Source organism: Equus caballus, chromosome 9 (genome assembly GCF_041296265.1).
Source record: "Equus caballus isolate H_3958 breed thoroughbred chromosome 9, TB-T2T, whole genome shotgun sequence".
Taxonomy (NCBI): Eukaryota; Metazoa; Chordata; class Mammalia; order Perissodactyla; family Equidae; genus Equus; species Equus caballus.
In genome coordinates this window covers 88,228,452-88,241,259 of record NC_091692.1, presented here as the reverse complement: position 1 = coordinate 88,241,259, position 12,808 = coordinate 88,228,452, and the positions used below count along the sequence as shown (strand labels likewise).

Here is a 12,808-nt window from a genome sequence, read left to right as displayed (position 1 = left end):
GAGGTTTCAAATTGACACAAGTTGAGTCATCGCTGGACCTCGGTTTCCTCATCTGACTGATGTTTCCCTACTGGGAAGTCCTGCAGAGTTAATAGGACCATCGTGTTGAATGAGGTGAAAGTTGACGATGCTGTTGGGTTGGAAGAATGCTTATTTGCGACCGTACTTGATCCATAACTGGAATATCGACTATGACTGCCTGGCATCGTGGCAGGCACACAGTCAGTGCTCAATGCTTGGTGAACAAATAGATGTGTGAACAAGTTCTGAGCCTGATGCGCTGTTGTTTATGCTCAGAGGAAGAGAGCATGATGTCTAGGACATACCAGATTCCAAAAATATCAGCCCAACTTAATGTGGATAGAGTAGACATTTACAGTGTCACCGTTTTTTATGTTTATCAGGAAAATGTATTTCTATGAGTTGTGGCTGGTGGCCCACTGCCTGGATGACTAACTGGCAGGGATGCTGACATTGGAGTAGGCCAGAAAGAAGGGAAGGCCGACTTAGTACATGATGGTGTCAATGGAGGAGCAGCCAGGTTTGCAGAGTGATCCATGACCACTTCTGGGTGCATGGTCTTAGTGGTCCTGGACCTGTGATGAGCCTTCAAGGCTGCTCCCACACCCCATCCCTGCCCCAGCCCTGCGGCACAATGGGAAACGTTTGTCTCCTACTGTGCTCAGGAGCAGCCCAGACAGGGAGCTGGTGCTTAATGCAGACATGGAAGCAGGGTGCGGGAGCTAGTGTCAGATCCAGCCCTCTAATGACCAGAGAAGCCTGCAGAGCAGTGGAGATCTGCACAGCTAAAAATGGAGTCTAGGATTTAGCAGGAAGAATTCCCTAGCTAGACGTTTTGGGGAGGAATAAAAGAGCTGGAAGACCAGATAGGCTTTCAGCACACATGACAGTTCCTGTAAGAGAGCACAAGATTCGCCCTCACTGTGTCTCAGGGGCTTGGCTATCTCTCTCTCCCCTGGGATGAGGAGATGCTCTCAGGACCACTGGACAAAAAAAGATACTAATATATTCAGATAATAAATTCAGTCTCTCTTTTCTCTCTGTCTCTCTTTGTTTCCGTTTCTCTCTCTCCTCCTCTCTCTTTTCTTCCTTCTCTTATACATTCCAAACTCAGACCTGACTAAAGAGGGAATAGAATGAACTGCATTTGTTTTTGCACGTGTAAAGCTCTTTGTAATTTAATCCCCCTGCTTCGTGTGTTCTCTTTCAGAATAGACATGATTTTCAGCCCTGGACCTCCATCAACTCCAAAACATAAGAAGTCTCAGAAAGGGGCAGCGTTCACCTACCCATCCCAGCAATCTCCCAGGTGGGGCATGTGGTGCCCGTGGAGCATCCCCATCCGCAGATCTCAGCTTGGTTCCTTTATGGTTGGGTGAGGTTGCCATTCCCTTAGATAAAATAAAGAACCTGAAGGCTTTTCCAGTCTGTGGCCATTTGAAAGGTTTCTGTACAAAAGACCTACCACTCCTCTTCTCAGACCATAGGGTGACACTCCTTTTCATGGTTATTGAAAATAAAAATAATGATTTCCTTGTTATCAAAGAACAGGAGACTTATGAGTTTATTGGAACAGAAAGAATACTGCATGTTATCAGAGCCCGGGGCATTCCTGGTCAGCTGTTCTGGCTTTTCCTGCACGGTCACCCCTGGATTGATTGATTCTCCTCCCAGGACAGAGCCCGAGAAGGAAACCAGATGTCAGGCCCCCGACAACATTGTGACAAGTAGAGCTGTGTCCCTCTGCTCTGCTCTCCCCCAAAAAATGTTTGAAAATTTTCCTTGTATAGGTCCTGAAGGACAAGGAGGAGTCCTTTAGAAAGTCCACTGCCTGAATTTACATTTCTTTATGCCCAAATGTCTTCAAGGCAAGTAACAAAAATGAGTGAAGCGAGTCAGGCTTAAGAACTCTTAAACACGGTATAATAATAAGGATCCTCATTATAAAGAAGCGAGAATGTAAGCATGGTGAGTGATATAATCAGCCTCACTCCTGGGGCTAGATCAGGGAGTGGTGGACCAGGGGACCTAAAGAGCAAATGCCCCATGCAAGGAGCTAATTGTCACTCTGTTTTGCTGTTGCTAATTTTAAGAATGACGATCCTCTGGGGCTGGCCCCGTGGCCGAGTGGTTAAGTTCGCGCGCTCCGCTGCAGGCGGCCCAGTGTTTCGTCGGTTCGAATCCTGGGCGCGGACATGGCACTGCTCATCAGACCACGCTGAGGCAGCGTCCCACATGCCACAACTAGAGGAACCCACAACGAAGAATACACAACTATGTACCGGGGGGCTTTGGGGAGAAAAAAGAAAAAATAAAATCTTTAAAAAAAAAAAAAAAAAAAAAAAAAAAAGAATGACGATCCTCTGTTTCCAGATAGTCTAATTTTTTAAGAAAAGCTGAATATCCAGATTTTATGTGAAATCCCCCATTTTTGAGATGGCTGACATGTTTTAAAACCCTGTGCAGGATAAGGAAAACACTGGTGGGCTGGATTTAGCACACGGCCACCATTTTTGAACATCTGCTTTAATTCAAGACTGCTCAGCCAAAGACAGGCCAGGGACTTACCAGGAGGTGGTAGCCTGTGAGAGAAAAAATTGGCTACCTAGAAAGTGCACAGTATTAATGGTTTTGAGCAATAGCTGGGCTTCCTGAAAGTTCTCTTCTACATAGAGTATAATATTGAAACTAACTGGAATTTGGGCAGATGATAACTCGGCATAGCTAAGGAGCAGTGCAGCACAGATCTCAATTGCCTTCCCCACCAAGGTCATCTTTTGCATCATTTTCTAGATTCAGCATCTGTTTTCCACTCGTAACAGAATGGAACAGGTGAAATATTGATAGCTATTGCATAGGATTTCAAAGATTAGACACTGTCCGTCCCCTCAGCCCTCCCCAACACACTCAGAGGAGAAGCGCTCAACCAGTAGTCTGAGACTGAATGGCAAAGGGATGTAATTTAAAGGAATTAAACACTCTAGGCACAGTCAGCTTTATTAACTTTAACACAAAGCCTCCTAAGGAAGCTTAATAATTGGCTTCAAATTTTCCTGCAGTGAAGGTGAGCGTATGACACTGATGTGGAAGTCAGGAAAATGCTGGCCTTTCCTGACGCACTTGTGCCTCCAGAGTCCAGTGGCCTCTTCCAGACGGCATAAACATGAGCATGAGTGTGATCACTCCAGGGGCCATGGCCCATGTAGCCCAAACGACCTCGCAATGCAAACATAGATATAACGATCTTACAGGACTGTTGGCTCTTTCCTAGGAACGAACCATATATAGCCAGAGCATCCACATCGGAAATTGAAGACCAAAGCATGATGGGGAAGTTTGTGAAAGTTGAAAGACAGGTAGGTCGTTCTTTTCCCTCCGCAAAAAGCAAGCGTGTAAAATTTATTTTCAGATGTCATTTTTTTAGAGGGAGATAACATACTTGAGTATCTACCATTCAAAAAAGGATGCGGAAATTAAACCCCTGATTTAGCACTTTACTGGCTGGGTGATCACTGGCAAGTTAATTAATTGTCCTGTGCCTCAGTTTCCCCACCTGTAAAGTGGGGATTTTAATACCTTATAAGGTTGCTGTGAGGGTTGAATGAGTCGATATGTGTAAATTGCCTGGGACGGTAGCTGACACACAATCAGCACTCCACAAATGGGAGCTCCTGCATCGTGCGCTTCATGCTGTTCCATAGAGAAATGTCAGTGCCCTTCCCTGCTATGCTCAGTCCTCCCTCCCTCAAAGCTTGGGTCGAGGCGGGCTGTGTGCAGAGGTCTGGAGGAGCGTGGGCTAGGAGTGGGATTCACTCACTCACAGAGAACCCGTTCCCTCATGGCGCCCTGTAGAGCTCGCCTCTGCATTCCGCAGTAAACCAGCTTCTACTTTCGCACAGTTTGCCTCACTTTACACTGGATAGATGGCGCTGTCAATTTCCTTTAGGACTCCTATCAATCCTTTTCTTTTATTCATAACCCAAAATTGGATCTGTGCAGGAGAGGTGAGAGAAAAACTGAATGATTCTTCTTTTTTGGCACATCAAGAATATCATTTTTCATTTTTAATTTATAATCTCAGCTCTCCCATTTGCCAGCTCTGTGACCTTTGACAAATTACTTCATCTCTCTGTGCCTCTGTTTGCACATCTTCACTTGTAAGATGAAGATAATCATAGTGTTCACCTCACAGGGTTATTGTGAAAATTAAATGAGTTAATATCTTTAAAGTACATAAAGCAGAGTCAGATGCTTACTAATGGCTATGTAAGTGTTAGTTACTGTAAGGGCTTAGATACCGTCTCAGCTGGTACCTGGTACTCTGCTTCACAGCCTCATCTGTAAGAGGGAATGTACCTGCCTGCAGAGCTTCCAGGCGAGTTATGAGTTATCAGAGAGAGAACATCACACACACGCATGCACGCACACTTGTGTATATGCACTCACAAGTTTCAAATAAGTTCCCAGTTTCGTAGGTAGGAGCGGATGTGGCTTATCTCAGTGTAGCTTCCACTGGCCTCCAGGCCCTCAGGCAGGGTCTCCAGTTCTGAGAAGCTCGATTCTTGCTAACCACTGCCCTTGTCTCTGTGCGGCTTACATCGCCATGTAGGAGAAATGAGCACTAACGATTCACACGCCATCTGTTCAAGGGAATGTCTGCAAACCAAGAACGCCCGTTCCTTGACCCAAACAGCAGCAGAAAGTCCGCCTCCTCCCTGGGTAAAACTTGTCCTCAGACCGTCTCTCTGCTTCCAGCCTTCGCTTTCTGGAAAGCCCTTGCCTAGGTTTTTTCTAGATTAGCACTAATACCTGTGCAAGGCTCAAAATTAGGAGGCATGAAATAATTAGCTGTTATTATTGTTACTTGCAAGAACCCACTTCCTTTCTGACAAGTAAATGCTATAGTGTTTCCTCCCAGCCGATGATAACTACCCCCGCCCCCAGAGAAAGCAATGATTTCCAGTTCCTTGTCTTTTCCAGGTTCAGGACATGGGGAAGAAGCTGGATTTCCTCGTGGATATGCACATGCAGCACATGGAGCGGCTGCAGGTGCACGTCACGGAGTACTACCCCACCAAGGGGACCTCCTCACCAGTCGAGGTGGAGAAGAAAGAGGACAACAGGGATTCCGATTTGAAAACCATCATCTACAACTATTCCGAGACAGGCCCCCCCGACCCCCCCTACAGCTTCCACCAGGTGCCCATAGACAAAGTCGGCCCCTATGGGTTTTTTGCCCACGACTCAGTGAACCTGCCCCAAGGGGGACCCAGTTCTGGAAAGGTCCCAGCGACCCTTTCCTCTTCGGCAAAAACATATGTAGAAAGGCCCACCGTCCTGCCTATCTTGACTTTTCTCGACTCCCGAGTGAGCTACCACACCCAGGCTGAACTGCACGGCCCGTACTCGGACCGGGTCTCCCCCCGGCAAAGATGCAGCATCACGCGGGACAGTGACACCCCTCTGTCCCTGATGTCGGTCAACCATGAGGAGCTGGAACAGTCTCCCAGTGGCTTCAGCATCTCCCAGGACAGAGATGATTATGTGTTTGGCCCAAGCGGGGGGTCGAGCTGGATGAGGGAAAAACGTTACCTCGCCGAGGGGGAGACAGACACAGACACAGACCCCTTCACACCCAGTGGCTCCATGCCGCTGTCGTCCACAGGGGACGGGATCTCTGATTCTATATGGACCCCTCCCAACAAGCCCATTTGAAAGGGGTTGTGGGCTCACTCCTCCTTGTAATGTAGACAGACTTTGTATAGCTCACTCGCTCTCACCTCCGACTCTAACCAGCGAGATCACCAATGGCTGCATCGATCGCATGCATGTGCGTGGCGGCCCCACCTGGGCAGGGGCTTGACATGGCCTTTTTCCTCCTCATGTCACCACAATGAAGCCGCTTCCTTTTAAGCATGGTTTGCATGACTTTACACTATATAAATGGTACCACTAATCTCTTCTAGGATACACATTTATCTGCTGTTCTTACTTTGAATCACGCTTGGACCAGTACAGGGAGAAATCGCCGATGAGCTGTGCTGTCTGGTTGGCTGCATTGGGTTTTGGTTTGGTAAACAGGGCTGGTAGTTTAAGTTAGTTCTCGGATCACTGCCCCTTTGTGTAAAACATTCCAGTGATTAACTGTTTTCTAAAGCAAGCAAATAATTTTCTCGACAAAAACGTATTACATATCAGTGAGGCTGCCTACTGAGCTGAAGCGTTAGGAAAGGAATGAGATCGTCATTGCGTTCCCCCAAACCAAGAATTTTAAACGTTATCTTTTTAAGGAAAAACTGGCAAAACCATCTAAAAGCTCTCAAAGGGACCTCACTTGGTCTGCTGTTGTCTAGTATCATGCCTCAGTTTCCTCGTGTGTAAAAGGTCGTGGTAATCCCAAATTAGCATTTTGGATGAGTTATGAATTGGTGAGGAGAAAGCATACACACACGCGTTAATATAGTTCCCAATTTTGTAGCCAAAGATAATGAAATTGGTGAGAAGCCTCTCTGGGAAGGAGTGAAGTTCACTGCCTTCGAAATGAGGGTCCAACTGACATTCCTTCCCATGATACTTGTACAAAATATCCATCTCAAATAGAAAGTAGAGTCAAGAGGGCACAGCAATTATCTGGTCTAAGTCTTTCTTTGTAAAAACGAGAAACCTTTGGCTCAGGCAAAAAGACATGCCCAGGGTCACTCCACTGTCCCCTGGAGAGCTGGGACTCAAAGCCCAGTGAGCTGACTTGCTCCATGCCCTGGTCTCCTCCTATGACACCACTCTGCAGTTTATACAATGGGACCCAGAAATCATGCCAAGATACCTGTGCTCTGTGTCATGTGGAAGGCACTCACGACACAGTTTATTCAGCGGGAGGGAGCTCTCTGCCTTTATTGCAAAACATGCTCACTTGATGCGTTGCATTTTGGATCCAGAAAAAAAAGTAATACAAGCAAGCTACAACGTTTATTAATATGCAAATGGACCAAATTTCCAGAACCATCCAATTTTACTCCTCCAGATTTTTTAAACCACATATATCCATAAGACTGGCTAAAGTGTAAGCAGACAATCTGGAGAGCACTGCCCTACTGAATACTGAATAAGTATTAATATTGAGTACAAGCCATCCTGTTGCCTCTTATGAGATGTCTCAACTCTCTGAAACACTTTGATGGAAAAGGTTTTGGCTAGCTTGAGTCAGATCAGCTAAATGATATACCACCGTATTATTGTCTTACTCTTTTCACACATCTAAGCACTGGTTGTGGTTGGTGGCCACAATGACCATCAGGATGACCATATGGCCTAAACAAATGTCTACATGCAAACGCCACTTATGACCTCCCCCACAGTCTTGTCAAGAGCCATAGTAGCTGTGGCAGACATCTGGTTGATGGTTTCATTGTTGCCTAATGCAGGGGTCTTATACTATGTCAGAGAGAGGAGCTACTTTCTCAGAGATTGGTTCCTTTCAACCCACGTCAACAGGTACTGTGCAAAAGGCTCAGAGTAGAGTAAAAATGAAGGCTTGGTTCCTAACCTTAGGAATTCACAACAAAGCCTGACGTCCCTAGCCAAGGGCGGGCATTGTGAGAGGTAGAAAGGGAGTTTTACTGGAGAGCCCCACAAATGGATAGGTGTTGACCTTGAAGTCTGAGGTGGGAAATACACAAGAATGATCACACACATCAGACATGAAACCCCCTCCCCAATGGCTTGCCATTTGACCTTCCAGCACTCTGAAGGGCAAAGGGCATGGATCATTTGTCCTTCTCTCAGCTCCCTTAAAATACCTGAAAGTACCATTGAAGTTGACAACCTAAGAAACCCTTTGCCCCTTCCTTAGGTCTTGGTTCTCGATTCTGACCTTCCTAGAATCTTTCACCCGAAATGATTGAACTACGTACTATCTAACGTGTTACTATGTTCTTCTTTATGTACGAGTTATTTGAAACAAAAACCAAAAGAAAAAGAAAATGGAGAATGAATCAAACTCTCCACATATGCACCAATTACTTTTCCTAACATTAATATTCATGCAGAACCAACTAGCCTCAGTAGCTTACAAATAGATGCATTTGCTGGGAACTCAATGGAATTCTCAGTTGGGAGGGTAAAATTTTCTTATCTCAAGCTGAAGACAGTTACCATGAATCCAAAGTTATGGGACTGCCTTAGGTTCTTCTAATAACCCACAAAGGATTGGAGCATGTATCACTTCCCAAACCTTAGGAAGGTGGTCCAGCTTCCCTGCTGGATCATGAGACCAGGATGGCAAGCATTGGGTTTGTGTTGATGGCCACCACATCTCCAACATGTAGGAAATTATCCTTATCAGTGTAGACAAAGACAATATACATTTTTCGTGAATGAATAGATAAGATTCTTAAGGGCTGTTCTTTCCCATCTAAGAAAACAAAAAAGAGAAAAATGATCTTCTGGAATATTCTGCTTCAATATGCTCTTTTTAAAAATACATTCCAGAAAAGTAAACCAAACCTGCTCAAGCTGCCTGCCCATAGACAACGTCATCAACATGGCTGGCATTGATGAAGCAGAAATTCAAAGTCTAAGATTGAACATAAGTTATGGGGGAGAAACAGTGTGTGCTTCCACAAAGATCTTTTTTTCAGACAAAAAGAAAAGTAAGATGGAATAATCCAATGAAAGTGGTTAATAACATGGCCCAGTATTATACCACTTCAGATATACCAGTGGTTCTGAAGCTTGCCCAGGAAATTAGAGTAGTTTTGGCAGAATCCCATGAATAGTAACAAATTAACCCCATCATAAAAAATAGGAAAGATCTTCTCAAGTGAAACTATGATCCCATTATGTTTGTTCAGCCTCTGTGTGTCACAATATGATATACGAAAATTTTAAGAGGTCAAGTTTTAGCAGGATCAAAATGAATGAGATAAACCTACTTGCCAAGTGTTGGGTGAAAGATGATCTTGTTGGGGCCGAGAAGAAGGCACTCGAGATCATGTGTGAGTTTGACTATCAAATACCAGCGCACAAGCAAACAAGAAAGCTTTAAGAAAAAAAGTTGTGAGAGGAAAGAAAGGCCTATTCATGAACTGTACCTTTTCTGGGAACTGAGAGTTCAGGCTTCTTAGGCATGATATTAATGTTATGAAGCTCTAGTTTTCATGAAAACATATCTAGAAAACCCCAAGGTATACCATAGTTCAAAATGAGCCAATTCATCAACAATATGCATTATGCTTGCCTATTTTGTGCAAGGCAGTTCCTAGACACTGTGAGTTGAAAGAATAATTACTTGTAGAATTTGATCCTACAGATCCTAATATAACAAGATCTACTCATAATTTGCCAAGACCGTTCTCATAATTCAATGCCACTCTAGTGAGAGTGTAATAAAAACATTCATTTGTTTATTCATTTACAAAATTTATTAAGGACAACTGTCTTCTAGGCAGGGCACAAGGCACCAGAAATTCAGAGATAAGAAAACCACAGCTTGCCGTCAAAAAGATAGGAATCTGGTGACCTCAAATTATCAGAGCTCCCTTCAGACTAAGTCTCTCAGGAATGGAAAGTATCTGATTTTATCCCTGCAGACAACTCTGTAGATAGGAATGCTTCCGAGCTTGGAATCAGTGAGAGATTGAAGATGGAGGAAAATGAAACCAAAAATTCATCAGAATGGTAATAACCCCACCAGGGAAGGCTGAATGGGTTGTGTTGGAACTTTGCGTTTGGGTTCAATGCTTTGGACTTCGTAGCTCTAGATAAGCCATGCAGGAAGGAGGTTCTGGAGTTCTTGGAGAAACCAGATTTCTCTTCCTCTCCTAGTCCCTGCTATGATTGAGGCCAGGCAAGGAGCTGGGCTGCTTCCATTTCATCGTGTTGACCAAAAGAGGCTTATGGTACAGACCAAGACACAGCATCATTTTCAAGAGAAAGGTGTCACTCTGCCTATGGAATCCTGCAGATCACGTCCTCCTGGGGCAAGTGAAGAAATGTGTTCTGTGGCCTAAGAAGTCGATTGCGTTTGGCACAGTGCTGCCAAGCACACCCAGCCTTCCTCCAGAAGATGCCACAAAGCTGGTCTTTGTTTTCCATGAGTACATTTCCAAGGCACCTAGAACCACGAGAATTGTCTTTGCTTTCTGAACCCCAGACATCCTTAAGAATTTGCCCCGTGTCCTCACTTATCTTGAAGGCTGGCTTATTTCAGGATGAACTTTTTAAAAGACTATAATTCCTTTCTTTGTATTGAGACCGACCCAAAGTTTTTGTGTTACTGGTATCATACTATTCAAAACTGAGCCAATAGTCCCCTAAGCAAGGCAGCAGGTAGCGCCTCACCGATGCCCAGATTAGAACACAGTACGAACCAGGCTATCTGCAGAGCTTTAGTGGTTTTGGAAACCAGTAATGGAAATGTCAAAGACAGAGGAAGATGTAGAGATGCCTTGGGTGAAAATTTGAGTTTCAGGACATTCAAAAGTGTTTGACATTTCTGGCCTGTTTTGATTTTCAAACGAGACAATCAATATATATACACAAAGCCCCAGGCACAGTGACGGCCATATACTGGCGACTGTTATTCATGTTCTTTTATATGTGTGTGTGGACTCCATTGCTTCAGTCTTTGGTATTACCTATGGACTCTAAATTTATAGCAGAAAATCTTTTTCAGAAAAAGAGTGGTGGAGATACAATCCCGATTATTACGTGACAAAATCGGGCACTTTCACAATTGCTATTTAAATAAGGACATCACTACAAATAAAAATGAGTACCTTATTCATCAAAGTGAGGAAGAGCAGGAATGTTGGGATGAAGACAGCAGGATGATTGGATCCCAGGGCCTGGGTTGTAGCGGTCTACTGGACGTACAATTACCAGATATTGCACAATTCTCTCAAAGAGTGATTTGTAGGAGGTAAAGACAAATAGCAGGAATAATTAAATATCAAGGAACTAGTGGTTTCAACAGAGAAAGTCAACTGTGCCATGCTGTCAGACGACACCCTAACAATGAATGGAGAACTTCCAGAAGGAAGAGCTCAAGCGTGTTCAAACCCTCCCCAGGAGAATTTGTTCCCAGCCTATAACAGCCTCGACTTCGTCATCCCTCTAGGAAAATTGTGACTAATAATTTTCTTTCTCCTCGTAGATGCAAGGTGATATAATTTCATAGATTCTCAGATGCTCAGAGCAAGAAGAGACCTTGATCACCCAGAACAACCACCTCTCTCTTTAGATCAGGAAGCAGAGGCTCAGAGCAAAGGGAAGCATGAGTGATTGGGTAGCAGAGTGAATCTAAACTCAGGTCTCCTAACTCCTGGTCCAGATGTTGAAGATCAAAAACTAGAAGCAAAATAAAAAGTAAAATAAAATAACCAGTGAGAACAAAACCTTGCTGTCGGGCCCGGGAGATGAATGAAAGCTTCCTGGCCCAGTGGAAAAACTGCTAAACCAGAGACGTTTGTTGGGACTTCTTGCCATCTCTGGACTATGATTGATGATCCTATGCCTTGAAAGATGACAACATTCCTTCTTCCAAAATCCCGCTGTCTTCAAAAGACCTAGCAAAACTCACTGCTGCTGTGTGCAGTTGAGAATGGGAATGAAGGAGAACCACCTCATGGCCATGCAAGCACTCCCTCCTCCCACTCCTCTGCCCTCTCCTACTGTGTCCTCTCTTTGACCCGCCACACTTAGACTGGTTCAGGTAGTAGGCCCATCACTTGGACTCGTTCAGCTCCAGAGTCATGCCTCAGATTATATCCTCATCTATATGCCAATTTAAGAGGATTTCTCCTTGAAAAAAGTTTATGGATTTGATTTTAGGAAATGGGATGTGATTTCTTTGGGGAGCTATATGACCCCAAGTTGCCAGCCTACTAAAGGTGTCCCTTTGCACTGGGACCTCTGGGTCTCACCTGGGCACAGCCTAGTTCCTCTTGCTTTGTCCCATAGAATGCACATCTTGGCCAGATCACAACCCGGTACTCCAGGGGCTTCACCAAAAGCTGCAAAGAAGCAAACAGGATTCAACTGAAGACATCTTATGTTTGTGTTAACCAGGAAATTATTTTAGGAAGAAAACAGGCCTCTCCTGGTTCTATTAAGGATTTCATATTTGGTTTCTACTTGACGTTGTGCTTGGGATAGATTTGCCAAAATTTGGCGGGGCTCTCTTGTTAAACCCAGTATCAGGATGATCAGTTCTCTTGAGTCAGGCTGAACCAGAAGCTCCTAAGATAGTCAGAAAGAAAGGTGGTCAAGTTCTTGGTCAGCAATAGCTGACCTAGTAATTTTAAAGGCCAACAGTCTACCTAAGTCGTCTTGGCCTCCACATAGCACTGTTCTGGGGTTAAGATAAGTTTCAGAGGGAAATAAGTCAAACATGAGCTCTATATAAGAATAACCTGAGTGTGACTTATAATGAAGAAGTCAAAAGCCTAGCCCAGTGCTTAGGAATATGTTTGTAATTCCGTTCAGACGTGTCAAATGGACTACAATTTGACGCCTGAGAGTAATGAAAAATAAGAGCACGTTCTTTCAATTTTCCATTCTTTTCCTCTGCCCACAAGACTGAGGTGAGGGAGGGGGGGAGAGATCCACCCTAAACTCTCTTCGTGAGTTGCATGCACCATAATAGATCTCTCTGTTGGCTTCATGCAATCCTCATGGCAGCCCCATGGGGCAGGTGTTGCTGTCTCCATGTTGTAGATGAGGAAACTGAAGCTGAGAGGGAAAATACCTTGCCAAAGGTCACACATTATAAGAGGTGGAGCTGGGATCA

At 44.5% G+C, this 12,808-nt stretch overlaps 1 protein-coding gene across 1 annotated transcript in view; it reads left to right on the top strand.

Moving 5' to 3' along the window:
* Positions 1-7,150, top strand: part of KCNQ3 (potassium voltage-gated channel subfamily Q member 3) — a 308,693-nt gene extending 301,543 nt beyond the window's left edge. The window contains exons 13-15 of the mRNA XM_001916524.6: positions 1,232-1,330; positions 3,293-3,377; positions 5,002-7,150. Coding sequence (XP_001916559.4) covers positions 1,232-1,330; positions 3,293-3,377; positions 5,002-5,736 — 919 coding nt within the window. The 3' untranslated portion in view covers positions 5,737-7,150. The remainder of the gene's footprint in view (positions 1-1,231; positions 1,331-3,292; positions 3,378-5,001) is intronic.
* Positions 7,151-12,808: the final 5,658 nt, after the last annotated feature.